Source organism: Cynocephalus volans, chromosome 11, assembly GCF_027409185.1.
Source record: "Cynocephalus volans isolate mCynVol1 chromosome 11, mCynVol1.pri, whole genome shotgun sequence".
In the NCBI taxonomy this organism is placed as follows: domain Eukaryota; kingdom Metazoa; phylum Chordata; class Mammalia; order Dermoptera; family Cynocephalidae; genus Cynocephalus; species Cynocephalus volans.
In genome coordinates, this window is record NC_084470.1 from 30131080 (window position 1) to 30157838 (window position 26759).

The 26759-nt window shown below is 40.7% G+C and overlaps 1 protein-coding gene and 1 non-coding gene across 3 annotated transcripts in view; both read left to right on the forward strand.

Moving 5' to 3' along the window:
- PLCL2 (phospholipase C like 2) overlaps positions 1-26393 on the forward strand; it is a 194057-nt gene extending 167664 nt beyond the window's left edge. For both annotated transcript variants that reach the window (XM_063113655.1, XM_063113654.1), the window contains exons 6-7: positions 5526-5635; positions 25528-26393. In XM_063113655.1, the coding sequence (XP_062969725.1) occupies positions 5526-5635; positions 25528-25707 (290 nt within the window). In that variant the 3' untranslated portion in view covers positions 25708-26393. The remainder of the gene's footprint in view (positions 1-5525; positions 5636-25527) is intronic.
- On the forward strand, positions 1270-1375 carry LOC134391487 (U6 spliceosomal RNA). Its single transcript, XR_010025003.1, has one exon. It is a non-coding gene; the product is annotated as a U6 spliceosomal RNA (small nuclear RNA).
- Positions 26394-26759: the final 366 nt, after the last annotated feature.

The window sequence follows — 26759 nt, forward strand, 5'->3', positions numbered from 1 at the left end:
ACTTAGTTTTAAATTTTTTACTTCCTATCTGATTTTCAGCAGCTACTTTAAAACTGATTCCACTCTTCAGAGAGAATAATATGACTTATAGAAGGAGAAGAGATGCTGCTTTTAAGTTTCTCAATAAGATAGGGACTTGATCACTGGGCTAATATTTCTTTGCTGAAAATAATTTGGAAAGTAGTGCAGAGGTTACTTAACATCTAACCCAGACAAGTTCTTTATATTCATGGCTGATGTACAGAACCCAGAAGACCAGCTGTGACATGTTAGAGTGGACTTCCTTGTGATTTACTGTGGAGAGAATAATGAAATTTGCATCTTAGATATATTATTGGATTTCTTTTGTTTTATATATGGACTGATCCAATTCAAATGTGTAATCTCATTCTCTCTCCCTCTGTATTTCCTAGAACTTGGCCAGTACCTATTTGACAGCCCTTACAATGTTCTGCCTCACAGCATAATTATTTTACACACGTAACCGTAGCATGAACTCATATTAAGGACCAGGACTTTTTTGTTTGGAATTAACATTTGGTGGTTGGAAAACTTTGCGGCATAAGGCTCAGACAAACCAACATTCAAATCCTTCCTTGCCGTTTCCTTGGGAAAGTTCTATAGCCTCACCCCACGCTTCTCACACAGTACAGGTGCTCCTTGACTTATGATGGGGTTACATTCCGATAAACCCATCAGAAGTTGAAAATATCATTAAGTCAAAAATGCATTTAATACACCTAACCTACAGAACAGCATAGCCCAGCCTAGCCTACATTAAATGTGCTCACTTACATTAGTCTACAGTTGGCCGGAATCCTCTAACACAAAGCCTATTTTATAATAAAGGGTTGAATATCTAATGTAATTTATTGAACACTGAACTGAAAGTGAAAAAGAATGGTCATATGGGCACTCTGAGTGTGGTTTCTACTGAATGGGTATTTTTTGCACCGTTGTAAAGTTGAAAAATCTTAAATTGAACCATTGTAAGTCAGAGACTGCCTACATATGTAAAGTGCCTGGTGAGTTGCCTTGTGCGTCCCTTGGTTGTGTGTCCTTGGTCCCTGCCCTGGGCTTTGCATGTCACAGGGAAGCTGTGAAAGGCACAATCCTGCTGTGCAGGTCAAGGTGAGAATCCTTTTCTTTCCTTAAAAAATAACATCAATATATGCTTTGAATGAGTGGATTAGCAGAATACTTCTGTGGATTAGGAAAGGTCAGTCTCTAAGTTAATGACATAGAAACATTTTTAAAGAAACAGATGTGGTGCTTGGTTCGGCAGCACATATACTGAAATTGGAAGGATACAGAGAAGATAGCATGGCCCCTGCACAAGGAGGACATGCATATTCGTGAAGCGTTCCATACTTTTCGACGGATGACTGGATAAAGAAAATGTGGTATATATACACAGTGGAATACTACTCTGCCATAAAAAGGAATGAAATTCTGCCATTTGCACCAACATGGATGAGTCTGGAGAAAATTATGTTAAGTGAAATAAGCCAGACAAAGAAACAGAAATACCACATGTGCTCACTCATAACTGGCTGCTAGGAAGGAAGGGTGAGGGGGCAGGGAAGAAGGAAGGAATGAAGGAAAGAAAGAAAGAAAAGACCACAGAAATATGTTGAACTTTCAGAAGGAGAGAACAAACCTAGAGAGGGAGGGGAGGGAGGGAGGAGATTTGGGAAAGTAATAGGTCTGACAAAGGGCATAAAAAAAAATCATGATTTGTAAAAATGAACATGCTAATAATAAAATTTTAAATAAAAGAAACGTGCTATGCAGCAAATCAAATAACAATGGGATTGTTAGTCTTGGTCACTTTTTAAAATTCTGAGCTTTATATTTATAACATAATTTTTTCAGTATTCAATTTATCACCTTTTTTTGGTACTGATTTAAAAAATAATCTTATATATAATAATTTTGCACTTCCCCATGTATTTTCATTGAACTACAGATATTTTAAGAAGGGTAAGATAGGGAGGAATTATATTGTCTCTCTTTTTATTTTTTTATTTATTATTATTATTATTTTTTTTTTTTTTAAAGATGACTGGTAAGGGGATCTTAACCCTTGACTTGGTGTTGTCAGCACCTGAGCAAACAAGCCATCCCTATATGGGATCCGAACCCGTGGTCTTGGTGTTATCAGCACCACACTCTCCCGAGTGAGCCACGGGCCGGCCCTATATTGTCTCTCTTTTTAATAGACATGTAATATATGAGCTTTTTAGATAGCAAGCATGTATGCAACTATACTTGTTTCTTTAAAGATTCCCTCATTTCTTCCTTATCAGTATCTTTTTTTTTCTTTTTAACATCATTTTGACTGTTTCTTCTTCGAGTCCCCAGCCCTTCTCAAGGCAGCCTGACCTTTTACTGCCTCTGGCCCAGGGTTCACGCTTGTCTTCTGAACTTTCTGAAAATTGCTTTCTTAAAATCTAGGGTAGATGTTTGTCTAAGTTCCCTTCCTCCACTGTTCCATGCTTGTCGTACATGTAGGTTCTTACCTGCTAGTTGGAAGAAAGCCCAGGATAGCAGTTCCTGTCATTGCTTTGCTACCTTGCTAGTGATCAAATGTTCAGCAAGGCAGCATGAACAGTCTGCCCCCCATGGAATGAGGCTTCCAATCACATACCCAGATGGTTGAAAAATCCCTCACTCTTGTTGTTACACCTTTGTGCCAGTTTTGAAATGTGTAATAAAAAAGCATCACAAATAGCCTACATCTGCTCAAGCAATTGTAATGTGCAGTCCCATGTTAATATCACTTCCATTTCCCTTCCCAGTTTCTTCTCCTATGCACCTTGCAGTCCCTGTGGTTGTATTCCTTCATGTTTACAGAGAGCTACACCCCACCACTTCTCTTGTGCCTTTTCCCTTTCCTGTATTCTAGTCAGTGATTCCACCCACCAAGCCTTGCTGATACTTTGGGCCTCCTAAATGCCAGGAATATAAACATTATGAGTATTAATGATTCATGTTTGAAAATCTGCATCTCCTGCTGAAGTCCAGTATAAAACTTAGAAAAGCCAGCACATCAGTGCCTTGTCTTTAGGGCCCACACTGGCGGATCTGAGTTGGTGCAGCACACTCCAGGGAGTCTCCCAGGTGTGGAAAGGGAAAGAGAGAGAGAGAGAGAGAGAGAGAGAGAGAGAGAGTGAGAGTGTGTGTGTGTGTGTGTGTGTGTGTGTGTGTGTGTGTGTGTGTGTGTGTGTGTGTGTGTGTGTGTGTGTGTGTGTGTGTGTGTGTGTGTGTGTGTGTGTGTGTGTGTGTGTGTGTGTGTGTGTGTGTGTGTGTGTGTGTGTGTGTGTGTGTGTGTGTGGTTTAATGCTCTAGCAAAAACCCTGGCTTTTAGAACATGATCACTGCCTATTCATGGTCATTAATGTTTTCATTTTTTTTGTTTTTCTTCCATCTATTAAGCCAAGCATATCCAGTGAAGGGAGACCTAGACATAGGGATCCACCCACTGTCTGAGCCAGGTCACCCGGTTTGGGGTAGAGGGCTTCCGCTGATCAAGTTGGGATGTTCTCAGGTACCATTACTTGCAAAAGAGAAGTAGGGGAAGAAGAGAGTGGTCAGTAGGTTAGAAATTGGAATGCCCAACTGAAGAGTAAAAGTGTACAAAAGAATGCAGGAGATGTCTTGTAAAATTTACAACAATTCCACATTGCTTGTGATAGCTAAAGATTTGAAGAAACTCAACATCCATCAGTAGGAAACTGGCTAAGTGAATGCTGCTGCAGCCACACAGTGGAGTCTCTGTAGCTGTTAGAAAAAGAGTAAGGGGAGCTTCATACACTGACACGGAATGGTCTCCACTATGCAGTTACGTGAGGAAAAACCACCACCACCCAGGTCCAGAACAGTGTACGGAGAATGCTACTTTTTATAGAAGGGATTATGAATGTACGTATAATATATTTGCCTAAATTTGCAAGGAGAAACAGTACAATGGAAAGATAAATGAAAAACTAATAAAAATATTCCAGGGAAGGAGGAGGGATCAAGGTAAAGGAGAGGAAGGAGGCGAGACTTACCTGAATGCACCTTGATGTGTAGTTTGACGTTGGAATTGTGTAAAGTTTTGACATAATCATAAAACAAATTACATCCAAAAAAGCACTCCCCTGCGCACAGGCAAACTGAGAAAAAAGAAGAAAATGGATCTAATTGTACTTTGTTAGTGATATAACCACATAGAGAAAAGAATTATTCCAGCTGACCTTAGAACACAATATTTGTACTGAACATTCTCAATAAGTTATACTCAAGGGACAGAAAAAAAAAAATGCTAAGAGTTGAAATTGGATTCAGCAGTCTCAGTATTGCAGTTATATTGGTGTGATTAGAAATTAAGATTTTCCAGCTAAGAGAAAAAACCGTGAAAATTAAAAATTTATGTAAAAACCCTGTACACTTGAATTTGAATTAGAATTATTAGTAACATCTTATTCTTCCTTTTTAAAAAAAGTGTCCTAAATCTGTTCAACGAAAAGGCCTAGAAAACAATGAAAACTCAGTAACAATGAGCACCCAGATTGTGGGGGGAGGTCTTTTCTCTCTCTTTGTGCGCACACGTGCACACACACACACACACGAGGGTACTTCAAAAAGTTTGTGGAAAAATGGAATTAAAAGATAATACAAATCTTTCCATGAACTTTGTGAAGACCCTTCGTATATAAATTTTCCTGGCGAAATAGCTACTTCCAGGTCTACGATGGGAAAGGTACTTGGTGAGTCTAGAATATTATGCCTGAAAGCAAGGAAGTTATCAAAGGCCAATTGGTTATTTCAAAAGGGTGTAGAACCAGTTTGAAGGGTTCTCGTTGGCCAGAGATGGAATTATTGATGACAAGTGAATATGCAAAAAATCTATGTGTTATAATAACTGTAAATAAAAAGCCAGTCATGCCACTCCTGCATTATTGCAGTGTTGCTGCAGTGAGATTCCTCTTAGGCTATTTTGGATGACAGTAGGCGATATTCATTTATGTAAGTTCTGGTGAAGAATTATAACATATAAATGCAGTTAGTGTTCAGGGTCTTTCTCCCCATCCCCTCCACTTTGCAGTGTGAGTGTTATCTGACCTCACTGTGATAGGAAATACATTACTTTGCATTCTTTTCATTCCCAGTTGCCAGCATTTTGTCCTAAAAAACGAAAACTGCCTTCTGAGACTCCAAAGGCCCCTGGGCAGCCTTTCATCTCTGAAGCTTGCTGAGCTTCTCTTCTCTAAGATAACAATGAGAATGATCTCATGTACCCTGTTTGCCCTTCAGAACCGTGAGGAACAGTCGCTGACCTCTAAGATGCCTTCTGCCTTGTTGATACCGTGCATTTTCAGTATTTCCTCCCCGTTATTACATTCTTAAGTAGGCACAGTTATGAAATTCCACTGGCAGTTGCAGTCATTTTAGCTATACCTAGAAAAATCAGTATTAGCAGTTCATTACCACAGATTGGATGGGGCAGTAATATACCTCGTCTCTTTTATTTTTTTCAGCCATGGAATTCCACGAACACTTGCACAGCATAGGCACCAAGGAAGGTCTGAAGGAGCGAAAACTACAAAAAGCGGTGGAGAGCTTTACCTGGAATATTACCATCTTAAAGGTATCCACAGAGCTGATTCTGATGCCAGTGACTTTGCAGTCTTTCTCAGCATGCTTCTTCCTCTTAGTATGACATTTCCTGCATTGTACACTATCAGCCATTGAGATTGTAGCATGGTCACAGAAATCACATGAACTCTGCCCTCCAGAGAGTCTGCAGGCGCAATAGGTTGGCACTGTGGCTCAGAGGGAGAACACGGTGACTTCTGTGGTTGACACTTTGGAGATTCTGGTAGAAGGGCAAAGGACCTTGCCAGTTTACCCCTGAAGACTTTTAAAGTTCATAATTGCCAGTTGCTATATGTGAGACAGAAAATATTGATAACAGAAAAATGTTTGGGAATTTAAATATTCTAGTTAGTCAAATTTCATGTAACATTTTAAAATACATTCACAGCCTCATGTTAATATGATCCTCCCCCAAAATAGAAAAGAATTGTGTGGAGAGTAATCAAAGGAAGTATGTAGAAGAATTGCAATTTAAAATAAAATTTTTTCTGAGGGAGAAGCCATCTATAGGTATCTCGGCATGACTGTTTTAAAAGATTAACATTTAACATTTTTTATTATAAAAGTAAACCATTTTCATTGTAGGAAATGTCAAAAGAGCAGTAAGCAAAGGTAAGCATAATCCTGCATCCAGAGACAATGACTGTTGGCCTTTTGCTATGCATTCTCCCAGTCTTTTTTTCTATGCTGTATATGACATGATTTTAAAATAATGCTGTGTATGTGCCTTGAAACTTTTTTGAATTTTATCTCATCAGTTCTTACTTTTCTTCTTGGTGTTTGGGAATGTGAATAACAACATAGAAATGTTACTTCTTTCTGGATATTGGACAACTAAATGTAAAATTACTCTCTGGTATTCACCCTCTAAACTTTATGCTCGGTTGAATTCAAGACTGTAAAGACATTATCACAGCTGCCTCTTAATTTCCTCATTCCCCCTCAAGTTAAAAGAGCCATCCCTGCAGTAAGCAATGGTTTGCTGAGTTGATTTAATAAAAGGTCCCCCTTCCAAAGCTAGCCAACTTGCATTTTCTCACATTAAACCCCTACTCATTTTTATAATTAAAATCATTTTCTTGACTTCTTCAAACACTTTCCTTCCTACACATGTACTTTTTAAAAATACATCTCTAGATCTTCTGCTTAGAACTTATCTCTGATGGTGTGCAGTTCAGTAAACAGCAGAAACAGGAATTTACATCGTTAAAAGGGTTTGGCTTTACCACTTGCTGACGCACTGCCAATCAGAGGTGGGGGTGCACTGCAAATTTCCTGCAAACCTCTGGGAAAAAATAGCACAGATGTTTAAGCCTTGCGGTGAGAACAAATGCTCATTTTAATTTTATTTTAGCATAGGCCAATGCAGACTTAGGGACCAAACTTTCGCCTGCCAACTATTCTCGTTCGTTCCTCATGGGTGGTCCAGGAACCAGCAGCCTGGGCCTCACCTGGGAGCTTGTTAGAAATACAGGATCTCAGGCCCCTCCTCGGACTTGCTGAATCAGAACCTGCATTTTTACAAGATCCCCGGGGGATTCTTAGGCACATTCAAGTTGGAGAAGCACTGGGCTAGGAGCCATTGAACATGGGAGCCTGGCGCACATATTAATGAAAAACAGCTGACATAAAGCACTGTGCCATATTTTAGAAGTAAGTAATTGAACCAAATAATTACACTGAAGAAACCTACTTTCTTTTGAATCATGTCCAGGAGAGATAATTAACACCTTAGACTTATGTTCATATGCAAATAAATGTATGGGACAGGGTAATCAGTCTTTTTAAAATTTCCAGGAAAATATTTGCTACAGATGGTATTTGAGTGTGGTAGAACCTCGTGAAAATGGGAAGAACTGAGGAGATCTGTGTGTCACTTCTGTATAACCGAAGGGCTTTTTTCATTCCTGAATTTCACGGGTTTAAACTTTCTTTAGAAGAATGAATGCCCAGGGGCATCTTGGACAGGAGTTTGGGTCTGAGTTGAGCCACTAGCGCTTTTCTGGAGGGAGAGAATGGGATCCCTTGAATTCTTAGCCCACTAGTTTTTCTTTTCAGTGAGCTTGGAGGGATGGCAGCCCTCCAGGGTACATGTAGTGTGCAGCAGACAGCGGGAGCCTCCTGGTAGCACAGAGGCTTAGAGAGGGTTTCAGATGGTTCTGGATATATGGAGGAGGAGGAGGGAGAGGAGAACAGAAAGATGTGCTGAGGCCAGGGTGTGGGAATTACCTGGGGTGCTCAACAGTGTGCTCTCCTGAGCCCCAGCCCAGACCTCCCCGAATCTCCAGGAGTCGAACCCAGGAATCTGCTGGTTTAACAAGTCCCTGGGGGGATTCTAAGGCACACTAAAAAATTGAGCACCGTTGCTCTAGAATCAAAAGTATCTTTCCTTCTGCATCACCCTGTTCATTTGAGCCATAAAGGTGTAGGGTGGCCAACCATCCTACAAGTAGGTCTTTTCAGTGCTGAAACCAGGACAGTGCTGGGCAAACTGGGAGCCACTGGTCACTCTGAGAGGCTACACCCTGTGTTAGGAAAATCCTTTTGTCTAAGGATGTCCATCCCGGTTCTTATGAATTCTTCATTGCTTTGTTTAGTCTTTTTAATTTTGAGGATTTTTTTGTGATACAGAAATGAACAAAGAAATACAGTCGTCCATGATCACCACACCCAGAATTATCCACTACTAATATCTTGGCGTATTTACTTGCAGTCACTCTTTTCTTTGCATAAAAAGCACTCATTTGTTTTTGTAAATCCATCTTTTGGGTGTGGCGGGGGGGCGCTTTGGAGGAGTCTCTTATTTTTTCTTTTATTTTGGTAAGAACAGATAACATGAGATATAACCTGTTAAATTTCAAGTATACAGTGCAGTGTTGTTGACTTTGGGCACACTGTTGTACAGCACATCTCTAGAGCTTACTCATCATGCACGACTAAACTGTACTCATTGAACACCAGCTCTCTACTTCCCTGTCCCCAGAGCCCCTGGCAACCACCATTGCACTTTCTGCTTCTAGGTTTAACCATTTTTAGATTCGGCACATAGGTGGAATCATGCAGCCCTTTTCCTTCTGTGACTGACTTATTTTACTTAGCATAGTGTTCTCAAAGTTCGTCCATGTTGTTCCATGTGGAAGGATTCCTTTCTTATATGGCTGAATAATATTCCGTTGCATGTATATACCACATTTCCTTTATCCACTCATCTGTCAATGGGCATTTAGGTTGTTTTTATCTTGGAATTGAGTTACAGGAATTCCTTATATATTTTAGATTTTAACACCTTATCAGATGCATAGGTTGCCTTTTCACTCTGTTGATTGGCTTTGCAGAGAAGAAACTTTTTAGTTTAATGTAGTCCCACTTGTTTATTTTTGTTTTTGTGGTAGTGCTTTTGGTCACATCCAAGAAATCATTGCCAAGATGAATGTTTTAAAGTGTTTCCCCTATGTTTTCTTCCAGGAATTTTATAGTTTCAGGCCTTATGTGTCAGTATTTAATCCATTTTTAGTTGATTCTTGTGTGTGGTATGAGATAATGGTCCATTTTCATTCTTTTGCTTGTGAATATTCATCTTTCCCAACATCATCTTTTGACAAAACTGTTCTTTCTCCATGTGTATTCTCAGCTTCTGTGTCAAAGATCAGTTTACCATGGATGCATGGGTGTATTTTTAGCCTCTCTATTATGTTTCATTGGTCTATACGTCTGTATTTATACCAGTATTGTTTTAGTCACTTCAGGCTGCCATAACAAAAATAGCATAGACTATGTGATGGATTAGTCCATTTTCTGTTGCTTATAACAGAATACCTGAAACTGGGTAATTTATAAATAAACAAAATTTATTTCTTACAGTTTTGGCAGCTGGGAAGTTCAAAGTCCAGGTGGCACATCTGGTGAAGGCCTTTTTCTTGGTAGGGACTATCTACTGAGTCCTGTGGTGACGCAGGGAATCACATAGTGAAGGCTGAGCAAGAGTGCCTTCATGTGCTCTCCTCATAAAGCCACCACTCCACAACTGTGATGACCCATTAATCCAGTAACCCATTAGTGGATTAATCCATTCATGAGGGCAGGGCCCTTACAATCCAACACCTCCTAAAGTCCCCACCTTTCAACAGTGCCATATTGGAGATGAAGCTTCCACATGAGTGGTGGAAGAGATGAATATTCAGAATATAGCAGTGGCTTAAACAAATAAACATATTTCTCACAGTTCTGGAGTCTGGGAAGACCAAGATCAAGGTACTGACAGATTCAGTGTCTGGAGAGTGTCCCGACCTACAGGATATTCAATGCAGACCCTGGAGGGGGGAGTGGGAATTGGATGGGACAAGACACACGAGAAATGGAGACAAGATAGTATTCTGATCAAGTCTCGTTTATTAACCAGAAGGTCACAGCTTATATAGCCAGCAGGAGGGAATCAGCAGATAAGGAAGTGAGCAGCAGATGGTTTACTGAGAAAACCGCAGGGCGGGTTGTTCCAGTAAACGGAAGATTCCCATTATCTATGGCAAGTTGCAAAGTCTCCCACACCCATAGTGCACACGATGGGGAGAGATGGAAGATAAAAGCAAACAAGGCTCTGAGGCCTGGAGGCAATAGCCGGGCTCTATGGCTCCGGACAGGCAGGCTCTTAGGCAGTAGCTGGGCTCCAAGGCTCCGGACAGGAGAGGTTCTGTGTCTGGTGAGGTTGCACTTCATGGATCATAGACAACCATCTTCTCACTCTGTCCTCACATGGCAGAAAAGGATTAGGAGCTTTCTGTGGTCTTTATTATGAGGCCATTAATCCCATTAATGAGGGCTTCACCCTCACAACTTAATTATTTCCCAGAGGCCCCACTTCCTAAGATCATTACATTGAGGGTTAGGATTTCAACATACAGATTGGGGGTGGGGGGACACAAACACTCAGTCTGTAACAAGTACCATACTGTTTTAATTGCTGCAGTTTTATAATGTATTTTAAAATCAGGAAGTGATTTTAATCACATGGAGGCATACGATACCTCCAGCTTTGTTCTTTCTCAAGATTATTTATTTATTTATTTATTTATTTATTTATTTATTTATTTATTTATTTATTTATTTATTTATTTATTTATTTATTTATTTATTTATTTTTTGGCTTTCCAGGGTTCTTTGTAGTTCCATATGAATTTTAAGTTTCTTTTTTTCTTTTTCTGTAAAAAAATTCCATTGGGATTTTGATAGGGTTTGCACTGAGTCTGTAGTTCACTTTGGTTAATGTGGACATTTTCACAATGTTAAGTCTTCCAATCCATCTTTTATAATGAAGAAAAGATAAAAGTTTCTAAATGACCTCAGATCCTTCCTCTGAGAAATAAGTGACCTTATTTCAGGAGCCTTTTTATGTGCATATGTGTGGATGGATGGATGGATATTTTACTCAGTCTGAGTCATACTTTTTTTCACACTTGTGAGATCTTTCATATTGGAATATATCTTATAGTCCATGGAATCTTTGTGTTGTGTCATAGTTAAATTGGCAGTGATTTTTCTTTATTAGTGATACATAAAATACCGGTACATCTCACAAGCACTAATGTCTCAGATATTATGAAATAAGACATGACAGTAGATAAGTGCTCTGTTTAATTTTTGGAAGTATAAATTTTATTTTACTTAATTTAACGAAGAAAAGTTATCCGTAAAGAAGCTAAATAAATTGCTGAACAATTTTTACCAAAGAGACATTTATTTGCTAAAAGATCCCTCTGAGGAAAAGAGGTTAATGAAAAATGTTAATAGAAGTCATTTTGTTGGGTTTTTATAAAGCTACATGTTTCAGTTATAAGCATTGTTGGTTCACTTTCTACTGTGAAAAATGACTATAATAGCACTAATATTTCTAGATGAGAAATTAGGCATATTGTTATTTTTCCATTGTCCAGTTTTAAAATATTTGGTCCCAAGATTATAATTCCAGTGTTGCTCGCTATAAATTCAATATTTAAATTGGTTCACTGTCACCACCAGTCCAAGAATTCACCCACACCTTCCTGCAGCCTAAGGGAATAGCAGGGAAAAGAGATAAAGCTCAGCTGGGGTTGTAGACAGGCCTGTTAGGATCCTTGGACCCAGCTTTATCTTCTCAGAGTTTGTAAGATGTCCTGTTTTAGGGTTCCTGCTGCATAATTGGGGAGAGGGTGGAAGTCATTCCCACAGGCTTCCAATTGCTTCTGTAATTCAGAAGCCAGCCCTCAGCAACTCACTCCCATTGGAGAGTCAGCATCATTTTTTTTTGACAACTTTATTGAGGTATAATTTACATAAAACAAAATTCACCAATTTTAAGTGCACAGTTCAATGAGTTTTGACAAATGCATTTAGCTGTGCAGCTCCTACCATAATGATGATGAGTATTTCCAAAAATTTCTTTGTGCCTCTTTGTAGTAATATTCTCTATGTTGGCAACCACTGATATGATTTCTCTCTATAGTTTTTCAAATGTTGCAGAATGTCATTTAGCATTGTGCTTTTGAGATTCATCCAAGGTGATGTATGTTTTGGCAGTCCATTTTTATTATCCTTTTGGTTGCTGAATAGTATTCCATTTTATGGATGTAATGTGCTTTATATATACATGCACCAGTTATGCAGTTATAGACATTTGGGTTGTTTCCAACTTTTAGCTATTAAAAACAAATCTACAATGAACATTCATGTACAAGTCTTTGTATGGACATATGTTTCTACTCTTCTTGGGTAAATGTCTATGAGTGAAATTGCTGGGTCATATAGTATGTCAGACTTTATAAGAAACTGTCAAACTGCATTACAAAAAAAAATGCTATTCTATTTTGCATTCCCCATAGCAGTGTTCGGAGAATTCCAGTTGCTCCACATCCTGTCTACAGTTGGAATTGTCAGTTTAATCATTATTTTAAGGATATCGAACATCTTCGTGTGTGTATCTTTAAAAAATATGATGGCCTTGATGTGGTTTTCTGTATGTTTCTTCTGCTTAGAGTTTGTTCAGATTATTGGATACATGGGTTAAGAGTTTTCATAAATTTGGAAATTTTTCAGCCATTGTTTCATTAAATAGTTTTTTCTGTCTTACCTTACCCCTCTCCTTCTTACTCCAATTATACATATATAATTCTTGATATTGCCCCACAAATCACAGATGTTTATTCATTTGTTTTTAAGTCCTTTCTGTGTTTTTTTAAAAGTTTTGATAGTTTTTATTGCTGTGTTTACAAGCAATATTGGTGTCTTTGGTACCTAATCTGCCATTAATCTGATGCCATGTATTTTTTATGTCAAATTTCCTGCCTCTCTTTTTCATGCCCATCATATCCCCTACCTTCTTGAACATATGTAGTACATTTCCAGTAGCTATTTTAAGGCTCCCTCCTCTACTACTCTGCCATCAACTTCTAGGCCCTGTGGCCTCCTTGAGCTCCAAACTGTTTCCTGAACCCAGTGGACTGCTGGGCTCTGTTTGGGGTCCCCTCCTGCACTGTACTTGGAACCCCTGCAGGCAGTGAGCCAGGCACTTTTGTTTGCATCCCTTCTCTCAGGTGTCACTGTCTTGCACTATCTGAAAGTCATCATCTTCTGTATTTCTTGTTTTCTAGTTGTGTGTCAGTCCCGTTTCTAACTTTTCCTGTGTCACTTCTTTATTCCCACCCTCTGTCCCATTGTCTCTTCTGCTGCTCCATCAAACAGAAATAAAAAGAGAAGGACACTAACTCAGTTTGCATCTCTCCAATTTGGTATTGTATTAGATAGAATTTTCAGGATTTTTATGACTTTCCAATATGGCTTCCGTGAGTTGTAGAAGTTTATTAAATTATGTTATGCCATTTTCTTAGTTTGGATGCTGCCTGTGGTTTTTTACTTGGTTTTGTTTTCGTCATTTTTACTCGTTTTGTGGGGAGGGAATTCTGTAACACATTTTTGATCCACCAGCTTATTCAAGGAGCTCCTCTACTTTTCTCTTCCATTTGCTAAAATAGTAACTGAACTGGTGATCATTTTCGCTGCTTCCATTTGTTGCCGTTCCTGAAATGGTAGAAGCTCATGGTAGAGCAGTCCTGTTGTAGTTGGTCTGTCTTGGTTGCCAGGAGAAGAAACTCACTCAGGCTACCTCACAGAGGAGAGGAGAGAGATGTGGCTTCCGCAGGGATCATGAGGGGGACAGGGACCCCTCCAGGGAACTCTGAGACCAGCAACTACAGTCCAGCCTCTCGGGATTAGAAAGCTGTCAGAATCCCCGGCAGCCCCAGAGGTGGCCACTTTTCTCTGTAGCCAGGGGTCTCTGCCAGTCTTTGTGCCTCGGCTCGTTCTTCTTTCTCTGCCAGGGGCTCATTCTGCTTGGTCAGTTCCTACTGCTTTATAACTTGGTCTTGCCTCGGTCTGGCCCTGACTGTACCTTATAGGCTTTTATTTCGAGTGCTCAATCTCTTTCTATTTCCTAGCTCAGTCTAGCCAGCTGGCTCTGGTGGTCCTAAAGTTACAAGCCTTCTTTTGTATTATGTCCTTGGATCGGGTTGTCCCCTGCTTCAATCCGCCATGTCCAGGAAGGTGTCTAATAGCGCAGATATGGCCACCTTAAGTATTGCTGTATAACAAACCACTCCAAATCCAGTGGCTTAAAACAACAATTTCTTTTTTCTCACAATTCTGTGAGGTAGTTGGGCTCAGCCAGAAGGTTCTTCTGCTCCGCATGGTGTTGGCTGGGATTGCTCATGAGACTGGGAGCTGAGCTGGACCTGGAACATCCAAACAGGCTTCATTCACATGACTGGTATCTCCTCTGGGGTGGCCAGAATGGCTGGGCTTTTATAGCATCTGTGTCATATCTTGGGCTTAAGTTAAGCTTGTCACAACCCAAGATGTTTTCCAGATGAATGGCTGCCAAGCTAGCTCTTCCATCCCGCACCCCTCTATGCTCAGAGACAAGACTGACAACTAAATCCTGGAAGTAATCAGAGATTTGCTCTCTTTAGGAATGTAGGATTTCTGCCAAAAAATAAATCAGTAAACCAGACAGTTTGTGCACCTTTTAAGACGCTAATCTTGACTTTCTCCATTTTTACCCGAGGTGCAGTGCTTATCTTGAAGACTGGTAGATTGGCATTTGTTTCCTCTCTGAAAATGTCAATAATGGTTCAAGTACAACTCCTGTTCTTTATCAATGCTCATATCCTTTAGTTATTTATTTATTGTAGGTGATGTATTATGTTGCCTGTTTTCCTCAAAAGCCATAATTGACTGAAAGCCATTTCTCTACGTAGTGTGTGAAAACTCAGAATGGCTTAGAAAATCAAATGGTAATAGTGTTCATCGTTAGACAGGCTATTCTTTCTGATCCCTTTGAAACACACTAACACCCAAACATTTGGATTCCACTAATGTGGAATTTGTGATGACTCAGCTAATGTTTGATTATGCCAAAGGTGTGCTTAAAAGAGTAATCATGCAGAGGAAGTGCTCATGCGTGCACTGTTTATCCTGGTGCTTTCAAGGGCTTTTTGCTCCCATGATCCTGGCACTGAACATCTCTCAACGTCTCTTCTCTCTCCACTTCCTCTCTCTGCACAGTTGGGCCATCGTCCCCTGCCCTCTAGCGTTGGTCCCTCTGCCTGCAACCTCCTCCTGACCCCTACCTTCTGGGCTTAGGTCGGGGCTCACTTCCGCCATCTGGAGACTCCAATAGCTACTCCTGAAACCCTCACCCCACCCCACCCCCGCCTTGGCCACCAGAGCAATCAGCTTTGTGCCAGGCGAGGCTCTTCTCCCACTGCAGGGTGAATCTTAGCCTTCCCTCGGCCAGGTCTGTAGCAGAGAGAGATGCAGTCAAGGGCAAGACTTAGAAAGCTTTGTAGGATAGAAACCATGCTACTGAGTGACAGTTGGGTGCCTAAGGCATCGTTTGTTGGAGTCATGGTCACTTCTGTGTGGAAGGCAGCACCCTCCCCAGCCCCTGGGCCTGCCAAAATCCTTTCCTGCCCTCTCTGTCGAGACCCACCTCAGACTCCCCCTCTCCTCTCAGTGGTGCTGCCTAGCAGCCCCCACCTTCCGTCTTTGTTGAAGGAAATTTAAAATGATTAACTTTGGTACAAACCTTTGAGCATAGCCATTGGTAAACTGGGGAATAACTGTACACATGATGACAGCACAGATGTGGGCACAAAGTTGGGGGGAGAATCAGGACGTGAGGGTGGTCCTCAGATCAACCCACCATCCTTGCATCAAGACACTGCCCTATACCAGTGAACCGTCTCTCTGGATTAAGGAAAAAATCAAGGGCCAGGAGCTGGGGTTACATCGCCGTTCTTCCTGCTCTCACGCCAAACCCCTCATCGACCTATGTCAGCACCTTGGAACAATTTGGGGTACAGTCTTCCTGCCGGGGTGACACGAGTGTATTTGCAGCTTATGTTCCACTCCTGTCCAACATGAGCATAAACATGAGGGGAGCCAGGAGCACAGAAGGATAGAGAGACATTTAAAGTGAATCTGACTTCCTGTAGAGAATCATGTGTCCCGTGGCTCTAGCTTTAGGTGACTCCGAAGATCAAGGGATCTTTTTTCAAGTGCAAGCTTTATTGAGACTTCAGTGGGAAGCATTCCTGACCGAGCTAGGAGGCCTTCCTTAATTCTGACTAATGTCCTGCGCTCTTAGCCAGCCACAAAAGACCTCGTGAAAGGGAGCTGTCAGAGCATAGTGAGGGCGACTCAGAATCTGTAGCCATGACTCACAGCCGCTTTTCTTTTGCTCACTCATTCCTCATTCAACAAATAAAATTTGGAAAGCTATGTTTCTGTTTTTGTGACCACAGAATCTGCACAGTTGTTGATATGCTGGGACCATTAAAATGGTAGTGAACTTTTCACTTTGCTTGCTTTAAAATGTTGCATGCAACCTGTGGGGTTTAACTCTTATAGTTTGGGCCTCACCGTTTAGTTTATCCAAAAGGAAAACAAAACACACACCCAGAAAAAGCTGTGTATATTTCAGTGTAATTTGCTATTTAAACTCTGCCTTGGGCAAGGCCCTTAATCTCTCTAAACTCAGTTTCCTCATTTTAAAACAGGGATAGTAATAGCACCCCTCTCCCCAAATTAAGAGACTCTAATGAGATAATCATTGTAAAGAGCTTAATACAGTACCTGGCGCACAGGAGTCACCTGATAAATGGTAACTGATGTTCCCAGAAGGCTTTGCTGGTATACATTCTTTCACGTCTGATGTTTAACATATTGTAGATGCTGTGGTTTCAAACTTAGGACTATAATTACTTTCACAGTCTGAGTCAGATTGAATTGTGGTTTTAAGAAATATATTAAAGTTTCCATAGCACTCTTTTTTTAAAGGCTTTTATTTTTTTTAGAACATTTAGGTTCACAGTAAAATTGAAAGGAAGTTATATAGATTTCTTATACCCTCTGCCCATCCCCCCACATGCACAGCCTCCCCCATTATCAACATCACACACCAGAGTGGTACATTTATTACATTTGATGACCCTGCATTGTCACATCACTGTCACCCAAAGTCCATAGTTTGCATTAGAGTTCACTCTTGGTGTTGTACATTCTGTGGGTTTGGACAAATGTATAGTGACATGCATTGACCATATTTTTACATTGTTTTATTGTAAGTATTTAAGGTATGCAGTGTGATGTTTTGATTGTATCCATCATTATAATATTATACAAAGTATTATCACTGCCTCCAAAATCCTCATGTTCTACCTATTCATCCCTCCCTTCCCCCAATCCCTGGCAACCACTGATGTTTTTACTGTCTCCATAGTTTTGTCCACAGCCCTCTTGAAGGAGTGATTCTGAATGCTTATGCAATACTGGATTGAAATGTATTCAGTTGCTGTATGAGTCTACCATTATCCAAAACAGTGACTAACCACAAAATATTTACCAAAAGGTGCCGTATTTTGATGACATACTTTTAATGTGCCAGATAGATAGCCAGTGAAGAAATGGTAACCCTCTGTCCACCGGGCTTTTATTTCCTGGTTGTGAGTTTGTGTTAGGGTTTTGTAGGTTCATTTCTTTGGTTTTGGTTGCAGAAGATGCTCAATGGGAGACAGCAGAGGAACCCTGAACTCACATGCCATCCTCTCAGGGTGACACTGAGGGTACCCAAGGCCTCTTGGAGATTGCAGGGTGACAGTCTGTCTTATTGCTGGGTCTTGGTGCTCCTGGGTGTCTGCCCCTTCCTCTCTCCCAGAGTCAGTGAAGTTGCCTAGAAACTGCTGTGTTCCTCTCTGTGTTCACAAGTGGATAAGAAAGCCAGGAGGGCGGCAGCCATACCCACGCAGGGGAACCTTCTCAGGCCTTTGGCCCCAGAACAAAGTAAAAGTTGATGTGGGCCCCAGACATGCTGAGGTCGAACCAAACACTGATAACTTAATTCCTATTTGCATAAAAACAAAAATACTTGAGCATTTTTGTGCCTCCTTCAGACTCCCAAATGTATGAGCATTCACCTTCCTCCTCCCTCCCACTGCATTCAATCTGTAAGAAAAGAGCCTGTTGTCCCTGGGGATTGGCAGGTGGCCCTCTGTGCTCTCTCCAGCTCCCAACCATGTGGCCATTGCAGGGGCCGTTGGCGAGGTCAGCGGACTCTTTGTGGTTACACTAGATCATTCACCTCGGACATGAGGCAACTCTCTTCTCTAATAGATAGTTTGACAAAGGGGCTTTGAAAAAATTAACTGGGGTATAGAATCCCTATTGTTTTACCTCTAAATGAAAACAATGAATTGTGATTGTTAATTTTGATTTCAAAAACTATGTAGCACTAACAGATGTACTTTGGAATATTTGTAACATATTAAAAACTAGGACATCTTTTGTGGTCCTACAAGAAGTTTGGTGATTAGCCCAGCGGTGAGTACAGCCGGGGTGCTGGCTCTGGCGTTTGGCATCTGCCATCGTTCCTTCCTGGCTGCCCCCAGCCTCTGATCCCATCCCAGGTGAGCCATGGAAAAAGCTCTGTCATGCCAGACTCGCAGGGAGAGCCGCTGGGATCCAGCCACTGCCCTTAGTGACAGCTTTTAAAGATTACTTTCTGGGCCTAAGCAAGAACCTTAAATATTTTGACCTAAGGTTGTTCTAGCTCTTTCAAGATGAAAACCAAATAGAATAAGTTATGAAATTCAAAATGGAATGTGTGAAGCCAAAGGAGATTTGAGTTCTTCAGCTGTAAACACTGAAGGCCTCTCAGAAGCAGTCTCGAAGCCAGCGCCCTGCGTCAGGGGCCGCAGCGCGTTGCACGGCCTCCGCTCTTTTGAAGTCTTCTGAAGCCATGAAATGTGAACACTGCTGCAGCCAACACTGCCACTTCTTCCAGAATCGTTCTTTGCTCACGCCAGATGTGTTAACTCCAAGACACGTCAGGCCTGTCGTTTTAGACACGTAGAACAAAATAAAAATGGTGTGGACAAAGTCCAGCAGCTCCCCCAACCCAGAGTTAATGCCCTGTGGGTCCTTTGTGTCTCACCTGGATAATGGCTGAAGGCCTGGTCTGGTGGAGATGCCGGCATGACTTATCTAAACTTGGGAGACATAAGATTCAACTAGATTAAAAAAATCTCTGTTTTTACCACATGAATTATCCTACACCATCCGGGGATGTTTTTTTTAAATCCTGTCATCATGTGGTAGATGTATACGTGCTGACATGGAAAGATTGCCAGGACGTGACTTTTGGTGATAACAAAGGAAACTGTGTTAGTCCGGTTTCTCCAGAGAGACAGAATCAACAGGACATGTTATAAATATATGAGAAGGATTTAGGGGAATTAGCTCATGTGATAGTGAAGAGAAGTCCCACGATAGGCCATCTGCAAACTGGATGCTGGCGGCGTGGCTCAGTCCAAGTCCAAAGGCCTCAAACCAGGGAGGCTGATGGTGTCCTTGGTGTAAATCCTGGAACCCAAAAGCTGAGAGTCTTGAGCCCTGATATCCATGGACAAGAGAAGAGTGTATCCCAGCTCCAGCAGATAGGGAGAGTGATTTGCCTTTTTTCTCCATTTTTATTCTTTCTGGGATGCTTCCCACCCATATTGAGGACAGATCTTTCCCACCCAGTCCACTCAGGCTCTCATGCTAATCTCTGCTGGAAACACTGTCATGGACACACCTAAAAAGATAGCTTTACCAGGATTCTTGCCATTCCTTAATCTAATCAAGTTGACTCCTAGAATTAACCGTCACAGAAACCAAAAAACAATATAGATTGCTTGATCTCATTTACATAAAAAATAAAATACCTGTTTGTAATATAAGTAAACACAGAGAAAAAGACAAAGCACATTGTTTGGGGGGCAGCTGTGAAGATTAAAGGGGAGACTTTCCCACTTTAATTTCATTCATTTCTCGGATGTTTATTGAGCCCTTACTGTGTGTGTCTGGCACAGTTTTAGGCTCTGAGGATTAGCAGTGATCGGGAGGCATAAAAATCCCACCCTCACGAAGTTCACATTTAATGGGAGAGGCAGACAATAAAAGCAATAAGGGGATGTCAGGTGGTAATACGTGTTGAGGAAAAAGGAAGGCAGGAAAGGAGTGGTGAGAATTGTGGGCTCGTGTCATCTTAGATGGGGCTGTCAGGGAGGGCACCACTGTGAGGAGGGCTGCAGAGTCCAAACCTGAAGGAGAAGAGGGAGCGAGCCTCATGCATCTCTTGGGCAGGAGCCTTCCCTGCAGAGGGAACGGTGAGTGCACAGACCTTGAGGCCAGCCAGGAGAGGATCTGCTGAGTTTGAGGAACACTTAGGAGCCCAGTATAACAGAGGCTCGGTGAACAAGGTGGGGAGATGAAGGGGAGGAGGACAGCTGAGGGGCAGGGCACACAGGGCCGTGGACAAGGACTTTGACTCTCACTCTGTTATTCGGGGAGCCACCGGAGGGTTTTGAACAGAGGGGAAGGTGTGTTCTGTGTTTTGATTGGAGCTCTCTGGCTGTCATGTTGGAAAAGGAGTAGACCAGTCAGAAAAGTATTGTCATTAACCCAGAGGAAAATGACGGTGGCAGTGAGGGGGATAAGAAGTGATGAGAACCTCTGTGTGTGTGTGTGTGTGTGTGTGCGCGCGTGTGCGTGTGCTTGTGCGTGCGTGCATGCGTGTGTGTGTGTGCGTGTGTGTGAGTGCGTGCGCGTGTGTGTGTGCGCGTGTGTGTGTGTGTGTGCGCGTGTGTGTGTGTGTGTGTGTGTGTGTTGAAGATAGAGACAGTAGAGCTATTGACAGGCGGAGTGGGGGACGGAAGAGAAAGGGGAGAGTCAGTGATGACACCAGGTCTTTGGTCCGAGTCACTGTAAGAACGGAGTTGCATTAACTGAGGAGGAGCTGGTTGTAGGGGGAATAGCAGGATATCAGGGACTTGGTTTTGGACATGGGAATTCCAAGAGGCTATGGCAGGTAGGTATTTTGAGCAAAAACTCACTAATTTTCATTAATAAAAAGAATATCAGAGCAGATATCAATGCAATTGAACAGAAATGAATAGAGAAAAGCAATAAAACCAAAAGCTGATTCTTTGAAAACCTCCATATAATCAATAAGCCTGTAGCCAGGCTAACTTAAAAAAAAAAAAAAAGAGAGATGATACAAATTATTAATGTCAGAAATGGAAGAGAAGATATCACTACAGATCCTATGGACATTAAAAGGATAATGAAGAAATACTATGAACAATTCTGTGCCCACAGATTTGATAATCTAGATGAAATGGGCCAGCTGCTTGAAAGGCACAATCTGTCAAAACTCACATAAGAAGAAATTGACAATCTGAATAGGCCTATGTCTATTAAAGAAATTGAATCAGTAACTAATAACCTTCCAAAACAGAAAGCACCAGCACAGTTGGGTTTACTGGTGGCTTCTATAGAACTTTTAAGGAAGAAATATACCAGTTCTCTACAATCTTTTAAAGAAGATAGAAGCAGAGGGTATACTTCCTAACTCATTCTATGAGGCCAGCAATACCCTAATACCGAAATCAGACAAAGCCATTACAAGAAAAGAAAATTATTGACTAATATCTCTCATGAACATAAGTACAAAAATCACCAACAAAATATTAGCAATTAGAATTCAATAATGTATAAAAAGAATTATATTACCATGACCAAGTGGGATTGGTAATATACCAGGTATGCAAGGCTAGTTCAACTTTTGAAAATCAATTAATGTAATCAATAGGCTAAAGAAGAAAAATTGCATGGTCATATCTGTAGATGCAGAAAAAGCATTTGACAAAATCCATCATCTATTCATGATAAAAACTCTCAGTAAACTAGGAATAGAGGAGAATTTCCTCAACTTAATAAAGAACAACTACAAAAAACCTACAGCTAATATCAAACTTAATGGTGAGAAACTCAAACTCAACGCTTTCCCACTAAGATCAAGAACAAAGCAAGGATGTCCCCTGTCACCACTGCTGTCAACATCATACTGAAAATCCTAGCTAACTCAGTAAGACAAGAAAGGAAATAAAATATGTACAGATTGAAAGGGAAGCAGTGAAACTGTTTTTATTTACAGATGACATGATTATCTATGTAGAAAATCTGAAAGAATCAACCGAAAAACTTCTGGAACAATATAATAAGTATCACAAGTTTGCAGGAAATTATTTGATTTCCTATATACCAGCAAAGAACAAGTGGAATTTGAAATTGAAAACACATTACCATTTACATTAGCACCCCCCCAATGAAATACTTAGATATAAATTGAGCAAGATATGTACAAGACTCATATAGAGGAATTTATTATATATACATAGACCTCATTAAAATTAAAAACTTCTGCTCTGCAAAAGACAATGTAAATAGAATGAGAAGAGAAGCTACACACTGGGAGAAAATATTTGCAAAAGACGCATCTGATAAAGGACCGTTTTCTGAAATATACAAAAAACTCTTAAAATTCAACACTAAGGAAACAAACAACCTGATTGTTAAAAATGGGCAAAAGCCCGAACAGACACCTCACCAAAGAAGATACACAGATGGCAAGTAAGTATATGAAAAGATATTCAACGTCATGTCATTAGGGAATTGAAATTAAAACATCAATGAGATACCAGTGCACATCTAATCAGAGTGGTGAAAATGTAAAACACTAACACTACCAAATGCTGGCAAGGACGCAAAGCAACAGAAACTCTCATTTATTGCTGGTGGGAATGCACAATGGTACAGCCACTTTGGAAGACTGTTTTGCAATTTCTTATAACACTAAATATACTCTTATTATATGATCCAGCAATTACACTCCTTGATATTTACCCAAATTAGTAGAAAACTGCATGCAGATGTTTATAAAAGCTATTCATAACTGCTGAAATTTGGAAGCAACCAAGATACTCTTTAGTAGGTGAATGGATAAACTGTGGTAAACCCAGACAATGGAATATCATTCAAAACTAAAAAGAAATAAGCCATGAAAAGACACGGAGGAACCTTAAATTCATATTACTAAGTGACAGAAGCCAATCCAAAAAGTCCACATACTATATGATCCCAACTATATGACATTCTAGAATAGACAAAACAACGGGAACAATAAAAACATCAGTAGTTGCCAGGACTTGGGGTGGGGCACAGAGGATTTTTATGGCAGTGAAACTGCTCTATGATACTATAATGGTGGATACATGTCCTTATAATTTGTCCAAACCCATAAAATGTACAACACCAAGAGAGAACCCTAATTTAAACAATGAACTTTGGGTGATAATAATGTGCAATGTAGATTCATCCATTGTAGGAAATGTACCACTGTGGTGTGGAGGTTGTATGGGTGTGGGGATAGGGGGTGTACAGGAATTCTCTGTACTTTCTGCTCTATGTTGCTGTGGACCTAAAACTGCTCTAAAAAAATAAAGTTTATTAACTTAAAAAATAATAGTAATATTTGGAATTTTAAAACACAAATGGAATATGTAGTTACAGTGTATTAAACCTATGAATGTATGTAGCAATTCTGCGTGTGAAGGCAAATAAACTCTTTAACAAGAAACTATATTCCTGACACAGTGTGCTATTTTTATATGCAAAGACCTCATTAGTAGTAAATTTCCAACATACAAGTTCAGTGACTAGTAAGAATGAGTAAAAGTGAAGCTCCTTCAGTTAAACTAAGCCAGGGAACATCTATTTATAGTGACTAATTAAAGGTCTCTGTGCAGCAGGAAAATCAGGGGTGGTAAGTGGTAAGCAGCAAACTGTTCCGTGGACTCGGGCCACGTGGTGGTTTAAAATTGCATGGCAATTTGGTCTCACCGGTGGCTGAAATTTGATTACAGTCCAGTCACCTGCCAAGGTAAATCCTTACCCGTTACCCTCTGCAGCTGGCCCCAACCTGTCATTGTACAGGAATACTTTAAAGGGGACACTCATTGGGAGGCAGTTCAAGAGAAAAACACATAAAACAGAAAGAGAGAAAGGAGATGTAAGAATGACAGAAAAAGTCAAACTGTTGAGGAATCATAAAGAAAACAATAGAGTAAACTGAGAGCCTGATGGGAAGGAAAAAAATAGTGAGCAAAGAGAATGAGAAAAAAAGGACGGGTGATAGCTTAAGTAGAATGAACTGTTAGGGGAAAGCACGTTAAATTCGAAAGGAAAAATAGAACAAAAAAACGAGGAGTGTTGGAATGTACAGCAGTGGGGCACCACATCGTCCCTCCTACTCAATGATCTTGGAATCGTTGGCTGATACATTAGCCCAGTGGTGCTCAACCAGGGGCATTTTTGTCCCCCAAGTGACACTTAGCAATGTCCACAGACATTTTTGGTTGCTGCTAAATATCCAAAGATGTAGAAGACAGCACCCCCACCCCGCCCCCAAAACTCCTCTGTTCCAAAATGTCAAGCGTGAGGCGGCTGACAAACTGTGCTGGCCCATCGTCAGCTCAGATTCCAGACTCCCTGTGATGGAGCGCCTCAACCCATCCACCATCTTCTGACCTGTACTCGTGTTAGGCTGCAAGTCGTTGGTCAGACTTCATAAAAGAAATTAAAATTTGGCTAGGAAGTTTATCCAGAATGGAGAATCCTTTCCTTCATTCCTTCGTTCAGCAACTGCTCAGTGGGGACCTGCTGTGTGCCTCTGACTGCCAACACTTTCTGGAGCCTGTGTGAGCTCAAAAGCCGATCTTCAGAGAGCGAGAGCAGATTAGAGTTGTCAGAGGTTAGGGAGGGTGGAGGGGAAGGGGATGGGTGTGGCCCTAAAGTCCTAGGACAAGGGAGATCTTTGTGCAGTGGATTAGTTCTGTGTCTGGATTGCAGGAGTGGTTACATGAATCTACACGTGTGATAAAGTAACATAGAACTGTGCACACTCGTAGCCAGGTCAGTGTCCTGATTTTGATATTTCACTATAGTTGTAAGATGTAACCATTGGGGGGAGTTTGGGAAAGGGTACACAAGCCCTCTCTGTATTATACATGTATCCCTCTGTAAATTTTACACTTATTTATAATAAAAGGTTTTTTGTTGTTGTTGTTGTTTTTACATAAAAGCAAGCCTTGAAAGGAAAAAAACAAGATTGGCTCAGCAATTAACAAAAGATGTAATTTTAACTGGTATAGACAGAATAGTGCACACAGAGAACTCTATTCAGATTTATAAGTGGAAAGGGCTGAACAGGCAGCATACTCCTGGAGTGTGGTATTGAAACTGGGAAAACAAACTCATTTTTTATTAAAATTAACCTGTTCAGGTGCAGAGCCAATAAGAAATAAATATGCCCTCTTGCTTAATCAAAATATTTCTCTTTCAGTGGAAGACCTATATTATTAAAATATAACAGTAAGTCATGTCATATCTAATACTGTTTAATTGCATGTTTTGTTACAGGGACAAGCAGATCTTTTGAAATATGCTAAGAATGAGACTTTGGAGAACCTGAAACAAATCCATTATGCTGCTGTTTCATGTGGACTGAATAAACCAGGCACTGAAAATACAGATGTTCAGAAACCACGCCGGAGCCTGGAGGTCATACCTGAAAAAGCAAACGATGAAACTGGAGAATGAGGGAACTTTCTAGAAATCATTATGGAGTTTATAACTCTAGGACCAATTGTAGTCAAATGGGACATGTGCTTTGCACTCACTAATGAGAATAATACTTGGGATTTTAAAGCACAACTGGAATAGCTAATTACAGTCTATTAAACTGTGAATGTATGTAGCAATCCTACATGTGAAGGCAGATAAACTCTTTAACATGAAATTCTATTCTTGGCCAAAATATGCTATATTTGTATACAAAGACATCCTAACTCAGTTCTGGTATGAAGAACAGATTATTCACTCTAGTTCCATTGAGAAACAGACATTTTCCAAGTGAAACAATTTCTTAAGATGGAAATGGAATTGACTGTGAAATTGGTATTTATTGAAGAAAAAACCTAATCTACGCATTTTATTTATGTGTGGTTGCCATCTGGGTTATGGATGATTTTGGCGGCATGCTTGATGAGCCATAATTACTAAGGAGAATGTAAGTGGACAGGTTCCCTGAGTCCCCAGGGACGCTGGAGAGCCTTCGAGGACAAGGAGAACGTGCAATTGGACTAATGCTGCCTGGCTGAAGTCACATGCTGTGTCAGCACACAGGGTGACATGTGATGTAAAAGGAACCAATCTGGAAGCAACACATTGTAAATAGTTTTTCATTGTTTGAAGTAGTGTTCACATTAAAAAGATGTTTTATGATATTTCTGCAGTAGCAGTACATGCTTTTTAATGGGACTTTAACTTTAGCCAATTACTTGTTGAATTACTTGTCGAAAAATAAGTTGCTTGTCTGGCTTGACTTTATTTTGTCTTTAGGAAGGTTTCGACAACTTTTAGCAATGGTAGCCGACTGATTATAAAGTGAACCCAGACACTCACAGCTCCGCTCTTAATGCTCCTGATTAGCACCACAGTGCAGTGTGCCTTGAAATCGTGGGAATGGTGAGTCAGAGGCAGTTTGGTGGGACTGGGGCAATGCAGCTTTTCTACAGGTCTGCTGGCGACAAATTCCCTTAATTTTTGAGAAAGTCTTTCTTTCTCCTTCACTTTTGAAGGATAATTTTGCA